Below are 17524 nucleotides of genomic sequence, written 5' to 3'. Positions count from 1 at the left end.
TTTGTTGCTACTTTCTTCGTATTTTGTTTAAGTGCTTCTTTCATTGCAATATGAAATAATAAAGTTCTCTTAACATTTTACTGTCGTTTTTTTTTTTTTATCTCCGTTTGTTCGCGTTCTGAATTGAAGTCTTCCTAAAGGCGTTTTGTTTTATTTCTCGGTGATTCAACCTTTTCTTTGTGTTTCTCTCTGTCGTAACCATCTTTTAATATACTTTGATAATAGAAAATTGCATGTCAAATTAAAGATAAATTAATGAGTTTAGTGTGAGGAGAAAACTGGTAGAGCATCTCTGATCAAGCAGATGTTATCTGTATCTCTTGGTAATTGGGCAAAGGAATCAGCCTCTGGATTAAATCGTTCTTGTTGGCTAGCCTAACTTTCAAAATAAATTTGGTGTAAAGTAATGAAAACTAGTTTGATAATATACAGTATAATTAAAACTAATTTGATATTGTATAATATCATTTTTTTTTATTTTAAATTAAAAAAGGGGGGGGGGTACTAGTATATTGAAATTAGCATGTCCAAGTCTGTCTGTATGAATTGCAGCTTAAAACCAGTCATTAAATATGAAAAAAAAAACATCACAAAGTATAAAACAAATGTTTTATGGTAGGTAGTCCCTACAAAATCTAAGGGTCATGCAGTAACCTTAAATTTATTAGGTCACCTGAGTCACTCAGGTGACCTATTGCTATCTGTTTTTGTCTGTCGTCGTTCGTCGTATCGTTCGTCGTCAATCGGTCGTAAACTTTTGAACATTTTTAGCTTCTTCTCTGGAACCACTGAACCAATTTCAACCAATTTTGGCATATAGCATCTATGGGTGAAGGGGAACAAAAATTGTGAATTCCATGGTCCCTGCCCCCCTGGGGCCTGAGGGGTGGGGCTAAAACCACCAAAAATAATGCAATCTTTAAAAATCTTCTTCTTTACTCCTGGACATCAAGCAGTCAAACTGTTGGCATCATTGTAATAAGCATGGAGCCCTCTATCAAAATTGTGAAATTCATGGCCCCAGGGTCAGGGGTTCTGTCCCCAGGGTGGGGCTATATAGATCATATAGTGAAAGTGCATTATTTCTTTGAAAATCTTCTTCTCTGCTCCTGGGTATTAAATAAAGTTACTAAGTACATAGTTATGATGAGCAAGAGTGCCTCTTCCAAAATTGTGAAATTCATGGTCCCAGGGTCAGGGGTTCTGGTGTTAGGGTGGGGCTCTATTGATTATATATAGTGAAAATGCATTATTTCTTTGAAAATCTTCTTCTCTGCTCCTGGGTATTAAATAAAGGAACTAAGTACATAGTTATGATGAACAAGAGTGCCTCTTCCAAAATTGTGAAATTCATGGCCCCAGGGTCAGGGGTTCTGGTGTTAGGGTGGGGCTCTATAGATTATATAGTGAAAAAGCATTAATTCTTTGAAAATCTTCTTCTTTGCTCCTGGGTATTAAATAAAGTAACTAAGTACATAGTTATGATGAGCAAAAGTGCCTTTTTCAAAAATTGTGAATTTCATGGCCCCAGGGTCAGGGGTTCTGGTGTTAGGGCAGGGATCTATAGATTATATAGTGAAAATGCATTAATTCTTTGAAAATCTTCTTCTCTGCTACTGGATATTAAATAAAGTAACTAAGTACATAGTTATGATGAGCAAGAGTCCCTCTTCCATAATTGTGAATTTCATGGCCCCAGGGTCAGGGGTTCTGGTGTTAGGGCGGGGCTCTATCGACTATATGGTGAAAATGCATTAATTCTTTGAAAATCTTCTCCTCTGCTCCTGCGCATTAAGGTGATAAACTAAGTACATAGTTATGATGAGGAGGTGGGCCTCTTCCAGAATTTTGAAAGCCATGGCCCCTGGGACAGGGGTTCTGGTGTTAGGGCGGGGCTCTATTGATTATATAGTGAAAATGCTTTAATTCTTTGAAAATCTTCTTCTCTGCTCCTGGGTATTATTTAAACAAACTAAGTACATGGTTATGATGCATAAGGATGCCTTTTCAAAAATTGTGAATTTCTTGGCCCCTGGGTCAGGGGTTCTGGTGTTAGGGCGGGGCTCTATTGATTATATAGTGAAAATGCATTGATTCTTTGAAAATCTTCTTCTCTGCTACTGGAGATTATATAAACAAACTAAGTGCATGATTATGATAGGCAAGGATGCCTCTTCCAAAATTTTTAAATATATGGCCTCAGTTTTTGGGGTTCTTGGGGGGGGGGGGGGGGCTCTATTGATTATATAGTGAAAAAGCATTAATTCTATTAATCATTAATTAATCCTGTCTGCTCCTTTGTGTTGAGCTGATAAATAAATTGCTTAGCTATGATGAAAATGGGAGCTTCGAACAGAATTTTTAAATCTTGTGGTCCTAGGGTCAGGGGTTCTGGCATAACGAAGGGGGGGCGGGGGCGGCTTTTGATAATATAGTGGAAAAGTGTTAATTCTTTGAAGTCCATAGTTATGATGATGAGGGTAACTCTTCCAAATTTGTAAATTTCTTGACCCTTGGTCTTGGGTTCTGGTGTTAGGGTAAGGCTTTGTTGAATCTGTAGTGAAAATGCATTGTACCTGTGAAATTCTTCTCTGCTTCTGGACATATTGGAAGCAAACTGAGTAAAAGTTTAAATGATATGAGAAAGCGTATTTCTACCAGATTTTTAAACATCTGAACCATTGGTCTAAGCATTCTGGTCCTGGGCAGGGCTCTATTAATTTGTATTCTACTGAGAGAAGTTATTCCCCTTTTCCATTCACCTTTGATAATTAATCACTGTAAATAATGTATTTGAAAGGTTAATAGAATAAGATAATTATGCAAGAATGTTTATCGTATAATTAAAAAAGTACTTTCTTAGTTTTAATAAACAGGTAGACCTGTAAGTTATAGATAAATAAAAATGAGACAAAAATAACTTATCTTATTAAAAGTTCTTCAAAGACCATAAGAGAGGTCAATGCTAGAGGTCTTAGTATGGATTATAAATAGTACAGAAGCACTAATAGTTTGTTAATAGTCTGCATAGTATTAAGTGGGGGACAGATTAGAACTTAATTTATGAGTTGATACTGAATACTAGACTAATTATTTTGTTGATCCTGATCTTCCTACTTCTCTTGCTTTAGGGCAACAAAGCTTCAACTATCAGTGTATTTAACTTCTAAATTGTTGTATTATACTCAGGTGACCGTTAAGGCCCTTGGGCCTCTTGTTAAAATGTTGCATCAAGATTACACATTTTTTTTCATGTTATAAATCTTTGTAACAAATTAAAAAAAAATGTTTTCAACAAAATGACAAATATGCATTTTTATTGAACAACAGACTACAAAGCAGATCCCTTGAGAGTAGTGAGGTGACATGCATCCAGTTAAGGATTAATTAATGAGTTCATTGTAGGAAGGCTAGCTGTCTCAATCATTTCTGTTAGAGCTTCTCTGATCAAGCAGCTCTTATCTGTATCGTTTGGGAATTGGGCAGAAGAACTGCTGGTCTCTTTCTTATAGCATATGGCACTTGATGGTCAGCCTTTAATTTTCAAAATTAATATGGTATAGATTAAGTTATCATAAATATACAATAAACAAAGCTACAGATGTGCATTTGTTATGCTCTTACACAACCAGTTGAGAAATCTATGATGTAACTAATATTTATTATAATTAATGTCTACACCACATTAGATGTATAGGTATTAAACATTATAAGGAATGGAAAAATCATTGAAATTTTTGTATCAAGGTTGACATGATTTTCTTGCACTCTAAACTTATGATAATTGAACATTTGACGGGCGTATCATGCTGTGGCGGGGCATTTAATATTAAATTTTAAATCGACAATATAATACCATCCGGCGATTGCTGTTACAGTTATCTCGATGTAACCACTAATCCATCGGGAAGGAATCGGTCTTGATAGATTCCGTAATTCCATAATAAAGCCACTACCTGAACCCTAATTATGTGCCTGTTTACACTTTTTGTAACTTAATCTTTGACCTAGCCTATATTATTATTAACGTATATTAGGATATATTTGAGGTTATTAATAAGTAGTTCTGGCCCAAAATAACAAATTAATATGGTTGCTGATATCTAACACTAGGTTTAAATACGTAACCCTAGGTGGTGAAAATTGAAAAGTGTAAAAAGTAACTTAATCCATTTGGGCTTGTATTTGCAGGGGGTTAGAGGCTTAACTAGGGGGGCTAGGAAATAAACCTAACTTTCAAGGGTTGGTATTTAACCGCCGCCTAACCCCCTGTAAGAAAAAAAGCTCGGTAAAAAGGAATAAAAAATTTCAAATTTTTGGGTATACCTAAATCTCAATTGTGCAGTAACAAGCCTAAGCTGTCTTTATTTTATGATGTTTTATTGCCTCCTCGGAGAGGGTAAGAAACTACAAAGTAAAATACAATGTGTAAAGAACAAGCACAGTCTTATAAGGTTCAATAAAAATATACAATTGACACAAAAAGCATAATCCACGTTTTAGGTTATGCCAAAAAATGAAAATTTTGGACAGGACTTAAGTACAAAGGTGAAAAATGTAAATTCACATACACTAGGAAGCACAAATAGAAGAAGTAATTTCCATAAAATATTAGAGACAAAATAGTAGGTGCTATTGTAATTATCGTAACATCTTGGAAAGTATATCATGTGTACCAATCCATGTTTTAGAATAAGCTGACCTCTTGCAGCAAATAAACAACTCTTATTACCTTTAAATAAATGTCAAGAAATGAAATACTCAAAGCACATTTTAGAGTTTACAATACCTGAACTGATTATACAATGCAACAATAAAAAACTTACAGTTTGTGGACATCCAAGCCGTGTAAATAGATCTACAGAAACATGCGGCGCGAAGCCATAATTACCTAAATTTTCTCAAAACTTAATATCCGGATAAGTTTACATATGGTAACAGTAGCGTACGGATAAAATTGGAAATATCGAACACAGCATAGACGAGCATAACATGACACTCCCCTTTTGATTTCTACCAGAAATCACCATATCTATAGATTAAATCATAATAATGAAAAATTTGCACAAAACAATAAGTAGGCAAAATTTGACACAACACATTTGTCAAAAATCTAAGTAACATCATGAATGGTAAATTTGCACACGTATGAATACCACAATAGACATTTGGTAAGCAAATAAGTACACAAAGCCAATTTCACATCACATGTCACATGTACATATTCATTCAACCTCCAACAACTTTACGAGTTGAGTGATTGGACGGACATAGGTTGTACGCTTGTCTCCTTGAGCAACTCTGACTTTGACTTTACGGACCAAACCGTCCTCGCTCTCGTACGCATCTTCAACCACTGCCATTGGCCAATGATTTCTGTGTGCTTCATTGTCTTTAAGAAGAACTATGTCACCCTTGTTGAAATGGATTCCGGTCGATCCCCACTTTGGTCGCGTTTGGAGTAGGTGTAAATATTCCGAATGCCATCGTGTCCAGAAGATGTCCGCCATGTACTGCACCCTCTTCCACTGGCTCTTGATAGCATCCTTCAAGTTACAGTTTGGCAGTGCAAAGTCATGTAGAGGATTCTTTTGTGTAAGCAGCTGACAAGGTGCTAGTACTTCAGGTTTTTCCGGATCAGACGAAACGGGTACAAGTGGTCGAGCATTTAGAATGGCACATACTTCAAGCATGAAAGTTGAGAGTACTTCGTGTGTCAAATCATGTTTGTTCTCCAATAATAAGGCGTCCAAAATTCTCCTACAGCAACCAATCATTCTTTCCCACACACCACCAAAATGTGATGCGTGGGGAGGGTTGAAGATCCAGGAAATCTTATTGCTTTGCAAATAGTTAGCTACTGGACCCTTCTCAATAAAGTGGACGTCTAAGTTCAGTTCCTTGGTTCCTCCCACAAAATTGGTTCCCCTGTCTGACCTGAATTGCTGTACTGGTCCCCAAATAGCTGTGAACCTGCGCAGGGCATTGATGAAGGACGCACTGCTCAATTCTTCAATAAGCTCCACATGGACAGCTCGAGACACCATGCACGTGAACAATATGGCCCAGCGGTTTTGGATTCTCTGCATGCCTCTTGTTTTTCTGAATACAATAGGCCACGGTCCAAATACACCAATCCCCACAAAGGTGAATGGGGGGCCAGTCTCTAGTCGGTCTCTAGGAAGATCTGCCATTTTTGTCCAGCCGAAGCTGCCTCGAAGTTTCTTGCAGATGACACAACTCCTGATGATAGAAATGATTTGACGTTTCCCACCAATAATCCAAAAGCCAGCTGCACGGATAGCCGACTCAGTGAGATGACGTCCTTGGTGGTGTATGCTCGTGTGAAAGTGACGTATAAGAAGCACCGCAATGTGATGGCCCTTCGGAATTATGATGGGGCACTGGTCCTTAGTTGTGAACCTGCCAGTTGGACTGTGTTTCAATCGACCCCCAACTCTAAGGATTCCGTCAGGATCCAAAACTGGGTTCAGTGGTAGAAGAGTGCTGTGGCTAGGTGGTTTACTCCCCTTTGTAATTGCTTGTACTTCTTCTGCATACACTTCATGTTGGATCTGCCTTATGACAAACAGCTCAACAGGTAAGTGAGATTTCTGTTTATCTCGCATAAAGTTCATAGCAAGCTTCTTCAAATTGGCAATTGCTCTACTCAGACTATACCAAGATGAGAATCTAGCGCATCTTTCACTCCAGGTTGAAATCTTTTGCGTAGAATTTGTAATAGTCTCTGTTTTAGTTTTCATGCTCACAACTTCTTTCTTAATTTCAATGTCATCCTCAGCATTAAGTAGGGGGAAGCTCTCTTCCACACTAACAAATTTGTCAAACAGAAATTCAGGTCCTCTGAGCCATTCACTCTGAGGGAGCTCTTCAGTTTTGAAACTTCTTGTAGCAATGTCAGCTGGATTGGATTCAGTGGCGATATAGGCCCATTGTTTCGGACTGCAGACTGACCTAATACGACTGACACGATTGCAGACATAAACATGGAATCGTCTCGTCTCGGCTGAGATATACCCTAGAACTACTTTACTGTCAGAATAAAAGCGAATTGCACTTTTATCTATGACCAATTCTTCTGCTACAGTTTCTGCCAGCTCAACAGCAAGAACTCCAGCACATAACTCCAACCGGGGAATAGTATGTCCGTGCGTCGGCGCCACTTTCGCTTTTCCAACCAAAAAACCAACATCGGTCGTATTCCCTGAGACCAATTTGAGGTAAGCTACTGCTGCGATGGCTTCTTTGGAGGCGTCACAGAAAATATGGACACTGAAGTTATCTGCTGAGGTCAGGGAGGATCTGCCATACATGCGTGGAATCTTAACATCCCCTAAAGGCTGTAGTGAGTTAACCCAATTTTCCCATCGGATAAGGAAATTGTGTTGAAGTGGCTCATCCCAGCCCACCTGTTTCACTGTTGACATAATCTCCCTCAGTAACAGTTTCCCTTGCAAGGTGACGGGAGCTGTGAAACCTATAGGGTCAAAAAGACTGTTGATTGTCGATAGAACCCCTCTGCGAGTAAAGGGTTTCAGGTTTCCCGAGACTTGAAAAATTATAGAGTCTGTTTCTATATCCCAGGAGACTCCTAAGCTTCGCTGAACTGGAAGCGTGTCACATCCAAAATCAAGGTGTTTGAGATCTTTGGCTAGGTCTTCACTGTCAAACTGCTGGAGAACAGACTTTGAGTTGGACGCAAATTTGTGCAATCGAAGATGTCCTCCTTCCATTAGTGCCTTCTGTGTTCTTCTCATTAGGCTGACTGCTTCTGTCTCACTTGTGCAACTAGTTAACCCATCGTCCACATAAAAGTTCTTGGTAACAAACTCTTGCACATCCTTATCTGCATACTGTACTGCTTTGCGTAACCCATATGTGGCGATTGCAGGAGACGGCGTGTTCCCAAAAACGTGCAGTCATTCTGTATTCTTGTAATGGTGCATTTAGGTCACCTCGGGGATGCCAAAGAAATCTCAAGAAGTCACGGTCTTTCTCTGTAACCTTGAAATTGTAGAACATTTGCTCTATGTCTCCAGTGATAGCAATCTTGTCCCGCCGAAAGCGAAGTAGAACGCCCAAGAGGTTGTTGGTCATATCTGGCCCTTTGATCAATACTTCATTCAAAGATAGTCCTTCGTATTCGGCAGAGGAGTCGAAGACCATACGTATAGACTCAGGTTTTCTGGGGTGATAAACCCCGAACAATGGTAAGTACCAGCATTCAGAATCTACTGCAATCTTAGGTGCTATCTCAGCGTGTCCCTGGTCAAAGATTTTCTGCATGAAATCTTGAGCGTGAAGGAGCTTTGTAGGATTGCGTCTGAAGCTGCTGTCTAGCATCAGAGCTCGTTTCTGAGCTTGTGGTTTATTATTGGGTAGAGTTGGTCTATCCTCTTTGAAAGGTAGTGGTGCTATCCAGCATCCATCTTTGCCTCTTTTGAAAGAAGAGTTCATAATGTCCACAAATTTCTGGTCTTCTACAGATGGTCCAGGTTTTTCGTCGTTTTCAGTTTTCTGGAACACATCGTCGATCACCGAAAGCTTGTTCCCACATGGTTCAAAGAAGGTGGGTCGTCCACTTGGAAGAATGAAAGACTTGTTTGTGTTGACTACTTCCGAAACATGTGTGTCTCCTAAGCACACTTTCCCAAGGACCACCCATCCCAATCGAAGTTTCTGTGCAAACGGCAGACTCGGGTCAGCTACTTTCTGCTCCTTAACGTGATGTACTTCAAGGAGGTCTCTCTCAATTAACATTTCTATTTCTACTTTATCGTCCACTCGTGGAATGAGCTTGGATATGTCTCGTAAGTGGGCAAACTGTCGTGCCACCTGGGGAGAAGGGATTTCGTCCCTGTTGTTGGGAATGTCGTCACATTCTAGAAAGGTAGGCAGTTTCAACGAGCACGTCTGGTCTAAAGACTGCACAACATAGCCAATTCCCTGTCTGCCAAAGGTAGGTTTTCTCCCAGCACAGGACACTAAGATATAATTGTGTTCCGGACCTTTTTCCTGGAAGAAGTCAAAGAGAGTAGACGTTGCCAGGGTCTGGTTACTTTGATCATCTATGATGGCATACACAGTCCGAGCTACTCTTGGTCTATCTTCTCGGTATACACGCACTTGGAGTATCTTAGCACATGATCTGTTCGTAGGACGAGTTGTTCCACAGACTTGTGTGCAGGCGGCTGTCACTTCCTTATCGTCTTGGTCAAGGTGAAGCGCCGTGGGGTGTACATTAGATTTGCATATGCCACATGGTGCATTTGACTTGCAATTTTTTGCCAGGTGTCGTTTATCCGCACATTTTAAACATATGTGTTTGTCTCGAATGAATTTTATCCTTTCTTCTAGAGGTTTCAGGCGGAATGCTCTGCACTGGTTTAATGAGTGGTTTTTACCATGCAGTGGACAGATTGTCATAGAAGTTTGGTCAACGGCCACTTCAGTCTTTTTAGTCGACACATTTCTTGCAGGAGGGTTGCTTCTAGGGATCGCAGGCTGTCCAACATTCCTTTGATTTTGACTTCTGTTTTCAGAATCATAAACAAATCCTGGATCGTTTTTCATCTTTGCGACATTTTGTATGAAAGAAGAAAAGTGAACGGCGGATACTGGCCATCGTGGTGTAGTTTGTATTCACTTGCTTTGTGAGTCCATTTCTCCTGTAGATTGAATGGTAATTTGGCTACAAGTTTATTCACACCATAAGAAGAGTCAAAATATGCAAAGGTAATAGAGTTCTTATCATTGTTCTTAACTCCCTCTATCTCACTGGTAAGGTCTGCGAGGTCAAAGAATTCCTTCCTCTGGTGGTTCAATAAGTTTGGAAAGTCCTTGATCCTGCGTTGAATCGTGTCTTCGATAATCTCAGGACTTCCGAATCTACGGTCTAAGCGTTCCCAAGCTAGTTGTAGTGCTTTCTCTGGATCCTGAACGTTTGCTGAACGGATACTCTGTACTTGCTTCTTGGAATCTGGTCCGAGCCATCTAACGAGCAAATCGAGATGTTCTAAAGGTGTTGCCCCAACCTCGGTCACTATATTTTGGAAGGTAGCCTTCCAAGCTATATAATGTGTAGGATTGTCATCATACATTGTAAATCTAGCAGATATTAGATCCCTCTTGGCTATATACTTTGCGAGATGATCGAAAGCAAGGGGAGAGAATGATGGTGCCTGGGGGTTGAGGGTTGACAGTACACCCTGACTCTTCTGTGGCGTTGAGTGTTTCAAATCTCGGGCCTCACTGAAGTGTAACACTGACGACACATCATCTCGATCATCTGGACTGTTTGTCAAGTTCTGTATATATTCCCTCGTCCTCTCCATGGGATCTTCATACTCAGTCTCTTTGTCCTTATTCTCGCCTAGTATTTCGTCAAACGCCGCAAAGGTTGACTGTGCGAGTGCCACCGCTTTCCGACTATCCAAGACCTTGCGTTCAGCCTCCAAGGCCACTTGTCTCTTTAACAGCTGAGCCTCCTCTTCCGCAAATTGAAGTTCTAGTTTTGCTGCTTGCTGGTCCGCCTTGGCGGCTTGCCGCTGTATAAATGTAGTCAGGTCCGAACCAGATTGGCTCTTGCTCTGTGGTCGAGGACTGCATCTTGAACTGGCGATGGATGACTGTTTGTCTGCTAAGTGTTGTCTGTAGCTACCAAACGGTGGTTTGCTGTCTGCTAGCACTTTTTCCATCTCCTTCTGCACGTGATCCACTTTGGCGCGTACAGTTGAGGCAACCAATCTGTGTGAGGTTTCTTCCCTTATACTGGCTAGAGTTCTAGTTCCTTTCAGGTATGATTCATACTCTTTCGACACATTGTTATACTGTTGCATAAACTGAATAAGATCTGCTCTCATTGCTCGAACAATGTTCTTATCAGTTGGTTTGGCATCTTCAAATTCTAAGATAACTGAATCAATGTCTCTTCTCACACTTCTAAGCCTGTTGTTATAGTGGTCAACTTTTTCTTCAAATAACATGAGGGCTTCCTGAGTGAGTGTTCTTGTCCTCCGTAGTTGTCTGTCTGGTAGACTATTCATGGCGAGTGGGTGTGTAGAATCAAACTTTTCTTACTGTGCAGTAACAAGCCTAAGCTGCCTTTATGTTAGGATGTTTTATTGCCTCCTCGGAGAGGGTAAGAAACTACAAAGTAAAATACAATGTGTAAAGAACAAGCACAGTCTTGTAAGGTTCATTAAAAATATACAATTGACACAAAAAGCATAATTCACGTTTTAGGTTATGCCAAAAAATGAAAATTTTGGACAGGACTTAAGTACAAAGGTGAAAAATGTAAATTCACATACACTAGGAAGCACAAATAGAAGAAGTAATTTCCATAAAATATTAGAGACAAAATAGTAGGTGCTATTGTAATTATCGAAACATCTTGGAAAATATATCATGTGTACCAATGCATGTTTTAGAATAAGCTGACCTCTTGCAGCAAATAAACAACTCTTATTACCTTTAAATAAATGTCAAGAAATGAAATACTCAAAGCACATTTTAGAGTTTACAATACCTGAATTGATTATACAATGCAACAATAAAAAACTTACAGTTTGTGGACATCCAAGCCGTGTAAATAGATCTACAGAAACATGCGGCGCGAAGCCATAATTACCTAAATTTTCTCAAAACTTAATATCCGGATAAGTTTACATATGGTAACAGTAGCGTACGGATAAAATTGGAAATATCGAACACAGCATAGACGAGCATAACATGACATCAATATTGTTCAGGATTTGAAAAAAATAAGTGGTCGACTTCTCTAAAGTGCTTAAAAACCGGCGGAATTTTGTGATTTTTGGAAATGTTGTAGATAATTGCTCTCTCTTGGGCTTATCTAACTTAAAATGGGTGAAAAACTCGTTTTTTGAAAATTATCCCTTACCCTAACTTTTTTCACGAAAATTTTTATTAAGTTACATTTTACACCTTTTGACATTTTTTGGAACCTAACCCCGGGCATGTTTTTAAGAGATAGAGAAAAATGCTTTTCAGCCCCTAAAAGTACTAATAAAATGCTACAAAACTGACATAATTTTATCTTATTTTTCCAAAAATTGGGTCATATAAATGTGGTTAAAAAGTGTAAAATGTAACTTAATTTTTTATATCATATAAAGAGGAAATGGTCCTGGTTTGGGGTTAGCATTAAAAATAGAGGTACTTCATAACCTTGTGTAGAGGACATTGTCATGGTTACAAACACAAACTTTAGCCTTTTGTATTTGACTTTTAAGGGTTATTTATTGAATATGGTTACAAGACAAAAGTGTAAAATGTAACAATCTTTTTTGAATTTCCCTCTTTGGGCCCTATTTTTTTTTATTAATCGCCTTTAATTGGATATTGTAGAAGAAATTATTTTTATTTAAGATAAATAATCAGAATAAAATGCCAGAATCTCTCTGTTTTCTTTTATATGACCTCTGCTCAGATGGAAGAAGCATTTTAGGGGAAATTTTCCAAGTCCCATCAAAAATACATTTTTCTTGAATTCATTAACAATACGGGGAATTAAAGTAAGATTATGCTTGTTTTTTCTTCGTCTAAGTTAACCGTACAAATATAAAGCAAAAAACTTAAGGTTTATACGTAATCGAAAAAAAGGGACCAATCAGGAGTCGCGACACCTCGTAATCACTTATGTGGCCCTTGTTTAGTCGCGACTGAATTTTTCGACTAACCGAGTGTTGCGGACAGTTAGAATCAATGTATATTTAGTTAATTTAAGACATATTCCACTTTGTTGCAACTATAACAGTGCATAAGGTTCACTTATTAATTAAGTTACATTTTACAGTTTCTAACCCCAGATTTAAGACAATTCATTTCCACTTTATTCTTTTAAGAATACATGTAAATAAAATAAAATAAAGTTTGTTTCGTCTTTGTCTAAGTTAACCGTATAGGTATAAATAAAAATATTCAACTTCTATGCGTAATCAACAGAAATAAGGACAAATCAGGTGTCGCGACATGTCGAAATCACTAAAGTTATTCTTGTGAGGTTGCGACATCATTTTTTGACTATCCAAGTATTGCGAACATTTAAAAATATGATTTACTTTGTTAAGTTCTCACATATTTTACCTTTTTTTTCAATTTAGATAGCACATAAAATTCAATAAAATGATGAAGTTACATTTTACACTTTCTAACCCCAAGGCTATGATATATATGCCCTATTTGGCTATTTTTCTTTCTTTTTAATTTATTCATCTCATAAAGCTTACGCTGTGTATAGCGTGGTACTCTGAAGATGTTAAAATCTTACGTCATTATAGAGCATTTGCTGGCTTTGTTTATAGGATGCCATCCCCAATAGGTGTGAAATGCTTAGGTCAACACCTTGAGCACGCGCTGACTTTGGATAGGGTAAGCCCATAGTTATGCAGACAGTTGAAAGACAAAAGACGTGAAAAAGGTAGGCAACATAATTCATTTTTAGGCTATTAATATATTTTTTAAATTCTGACAACCACAGGGTTAGAAAGTGTTACTTGTAACTTAAAAATTTTATGAACAGTGTTTATACTTATAATTGTGACAGCTCCTCTGTTGTTCTAATTTCTTAGATAATGTTAATGTAGTCCTTCTCTTCTATAATGTTTGCTGTATTTGTAGATATCCTTTTTGACAAAACTATACATTTTTTTGCTTAACAAATAAAGACATTTGAAAGAATGAGTAAAATTTTTTAATACATTTCTTCAATATATTAGGTTAGGGTTGTTTAACTTGGTAATGAGTAAAAATTTCTAAGAAATGAGTAAAAATTTCTAATAAATTTCTTCAATATATTATAAGAAAATCCAACTCTTCTGCCACTTCCACTATCTGAAATAAATAAAAAGAATATGCATTTTATGCTGAGTTTTTATTAAGGTTAGACGCATTTAAAGAAGACTAAAAGTGAAAAGAAAAAAGTAACCAATACAATGAAATATCTACTTACTTCTTAAGATTTCTCCTCTCTGTTCTCACCCTATCCCCAATCCTTTTCTTGTAGTCAGTAGGATGTATTTTCTGAATTCTTTCCACTATTGCTTCACCCTCTGGGGTGGTACTGAGGATGTCAAGGCAGGCACGACTTGCAATTTGTACAGAGTAGTCTACATACGAAGAAAAGAAAAGGAATTATAATTGATATTGTCTTTTCCAATCAAAGTTTTTTAGAGACTTTGGACAAGGAAATTGTAGTAATTCAAACAGAAAAAATGCTTCTTACTGTCAATTAGACTCTTGCACAGTGCCTTAATGACCTCTCCCTCCTTTTGGGTGAAGAGCCTTCTTCCATGTTCAACTTCTCTTTCTTCTTCATTCTAGTGTAAATAAAATTATTTTTAAAAATATTTAATATTTACAGCAATTCGACAGAGCTTATGAAAAGAAATATTTAATAATATACCAATGCAGGTACATCAGGTTCTTCATCCACTTCCTGGATGGGTCCTTGGTTGTTACTGTCTTCTATTGTCATCACCTTATGAAATACGATATAAATTTTAAACAAGTTGTAAAATTTCTGCAATTGTCTTGAAATCTTTAACACATAAACAAACATTGTGTAAATGAAGTCATTAAATGCAGACCTCCTCATCTACATCCCTCCGCAGCTCTGTTAAGGCTGCATAAAGTGGGCGGGGCCTAATTTATACGGGAAATGTCTACTGTGACATCACACAAATATAGCAATTCCTCAAAACAACAGAAAATGAAATAATTTGTGTTTTTAAACTGCATAAGAGTGATGAACTACATCAAAACTTACCACTGCATTCATTTTTGTCGCTAGTTAAATCCCACACAGCAAGATATAAACAAGTCACTGATCGCAATGCACTTGTCGACATGACGTCATCATGGTAAACTTTGACGCATTTTATGTGCAGTGAGAGGCGGATTAAGTTATTTTTCCACAGTGAAAAACGCATTTTATTATTAAACAGAGTATTATTTGCAAATCTTAGGTAAACCATTATTACAAATCTGAAATCTTTGTTTTATGCCATTATTTAAAAACTATGAAGAGAATGTATTAAATTAATTCTACCGTGTTTTTATGTACAGCGGTGCATGTTTCACTCCGAGGTGCCGCATTAAATCGCCTTTTCGCAAGGGCATACACTTAATAGATCTTGACCATTTTTTGAATATGCATAACGGAAACATTCCTTAACTTGAAAAGTGCTGCTGCTTTCCTGAAATCGAGAGCATTACTAAATAAATAAATAAAATACATGGCAAAGGTCACACATATTTCGACTATAGCCAAATAACTTGAAATTTAAACTAATAAAATGCGAATTCTATTTAAAGCAGCAGCACTTTTCATAAACTACAAGTTATGTAGATACAATTTATTACTGAAATTTTTAATTCTAACTAGGGTATGCCCTTGCGATATTGAAATTTGTTTATGACCTACATGCAGTACACATTACATGCATCTATCACGTGACTGTCAAATAACGTGACCAAACCAAATTCCGTACCGAGCGGGGTATACAATGTTCTTTCAATTAAGGAGGTTGGATCGTGTCATCAAAAGTAATGAGAATTTTTTATCAAGTATATTTTTAGAATTTATACACATAGCTTTATTAAAAATCAAAACAAAAAATGGGGGTCAATGCGCTTCTTTTTGCGCTACAGAGCATTTAGTTTGACCTTTTTGCACTGAAAATACATCTTACACATAAATCAATTTTTAAGTTTTTCTTTCAATATTTTTTGTTCAAATAAATTATGGGAACAAAAACAGTCTTATTTTATCTTAAATAGACACATTAAAATTTGTGACAACGAAGAAATTTTCAAATTACTCCGCATGTTCAATTATTTGACCTTTTTGCACTCAAACATTTTCATTTTTCTGGCATTAAAAATTTAACAAGCAAAAAAATCATTTGAAAGTAATGAGATTTTACTGAATTTAAGAAGAATGGTAAAAAGTATCGTATATATTCAGAAAAGAAAATTAAAAGTGGGGGTCTGTGATGTTAATTTTTAGATATTACTAAAATAGTGCTAATTTTAAGCTTAAATTAGGGCTATTTTTTTCTTCATTTTCACAATTTATTTGCTATATATATCAAATATGATGATAGAATTCATGACAGTTTATTTAATAGATAATTTAGGACCAGTATAAAACAGTCCACTGCAAAAAAATAACTATGTGTGCAGACTGCATGTAAAAATAGGAATCCAAACTTAACATACTTTAGATACTCCGAAAGAGAAAAAATGTTCATTTTCTTCTAAAAAACCTTCCGCCACAAAATATACTTCCTCACTTAATGCTTTTGGTATGGAATTCAATCATGGAGTTTTAACTGAATATAGTTAAATTGGCATTGTAGAATCCAAATTTATTGTAAGAATTAAAACATTATGGAGAATTTTTTAAATATAGGTTAAGATAAAAATCTGCTCAAAAGCTCAGAAGCGAACCTCGTTAAAATTAAAGTCATGTAATAATATAGTACCTTTACAAAAATTAATTCAGTTTAAAATGGTATGTATTTATGCACGTTTATATTCCGTTGATTTATTCGTAGTACGCCTTAACAGTCCTGCGTCATAACATGCTCAATCACTTTGACAATTTTCACCGCGTCCTCTTTCTTTTTACTGAGCAGGTAGTAAGAGTCTTGAGTGGAGGGCCTGTGGTTCATCAGGTCTGCCAGTAGATCTCGAGCTCCCGGATATCTGGATCTCACCTATAAAAGACATTATCTATCTATTTATTTCTCTTTGGTTTTATATCTATTTTTGTATCTAGCTATTTATTTATGCTCCTAAATCTTTTTACCGATGTTGCTGTGGCCTTTCTCAACTGTTTTGCTGAAATTTGCTTGGATTGCTTGGCCGCTTTCCACAGAGACTTAATAGCCTTGTCTATAGTTGATGTGTTCAGGGCAGAGGGGAAATTTGTCTGGTATGGAAAGGTTAGGAAAAGTGGTGATGTTTCAACTTCAAGCTGGGAACTAAAGCCTGGAAGAGTAGGCCGGATTCTGTTGCAAAAGATCATAAGGTATCTGAATATTTCCTTGTTGAAAACCATGGTCACAGGGGCCAGGTGACCTGTCTTGTGCACGGAGATCTGGATAAACATGGGAAAAGAAAACATTGTCCAGAACTTATAGGAATAAGAATCAACAATTTAAGAATTAAACATGTGGAAATAAACTTACAACAGCCACATGGCACTCCTCTTTCTGTTGCGCATTGAACACATGTCTCAGCTTCATGTTAAGAATGGCCCCAACCCTCTGACCATTACTAATAAGGATATTTAATATAAGGAAGTTCCTGGCAAGCAGGTAGTCCCCCTTCAGAACTTTCTCCCTGTCCCCCTTTTCAAGGCCTCGATCAGAGCAACCGCCTCCTTATAGATGTCGGATTGTTCGAACGCCCTGATGTCACATGGCTCAATCCTTCCCTCTGTAAGAATGATACATTTTAACTTATCTTATAC

General features: G+C 37.3%; 3 protein-coding genes across 3 annotated transcripts; all 3 read right to left on the bottom strand.

Moving 5' to 3' along the window:
* Positions 1 to 5225: 5225 nt before the first annotated feature.
* Positions 5226 to 7778, bottom strand: LOC133180358 (uncharacterized). Its single transcript, XM_061314901.1, has one exon. The coding sequence runs from the start codon at positions 7776 to 7778 to the stop codon at positions 5226 to 5228; it is 2553 nt and encodes an 850-aa protein (XP_061170885.1).
* Positions 7779 to 7863: 85 nt separating this feature from the next.
* On the bottom strand, positions 7864 to 9594 carry LOC133180357 (uncharacterized). Its single transcript, XM_061314900.1, has one exon. The coding sequence runs from the start codon at positions 9592 to 9594 to the stop codon at positions 7864 to 7866; it is 1731 nt and encodes a 576-aa protein (XP_061170884.1).
* LOC133180355 (uncharacterized) lies at positions 9591 to 11658 on the bottom strand. The gene is made up of 2 exons (XM_061314899.1): positions 11589 to 11658; positions 9591 to 11169 (listed from the first exon to the last, which is right to left on the bottom strand). The coding sequence occupies exon 2, from the start codon at positions 11064 to 11066 to the stop codon at positions 9591 to 9593; it is 1476 nt and encodes a 491-aa protein (XP_061170883.1). The 5' UTR covers positions 11067 to 11169; positions 11589 to 11658.
* Between the last annotated feature and the right edge of the window lie 5866 nt (positions 11659 to 17524).

Source organism: Saccostrea echinata, unplaced genomic scaffold (genome assembly GCF_033153115.1).
Source record: "Saccostrea echinata isolate AGI-Se365-2 ecotype Australia unplaced genomic scaffold, CSIRO_AGI_Sech_v1 ptg000006l, whole genome shotgun sequence".
Classification (NCBI taxonomy): domain Eukaryota; kingdom Metazoa; phylum Mollusca; class Bivalvia; order Ostreida; family Ostreidae; genus Saccostrea; species Saccostrea echinata.
Note: the sequence above shows the minus strand (reverse complement) of the source record. Positions and strands in the feature narration are given on the sequence as shown.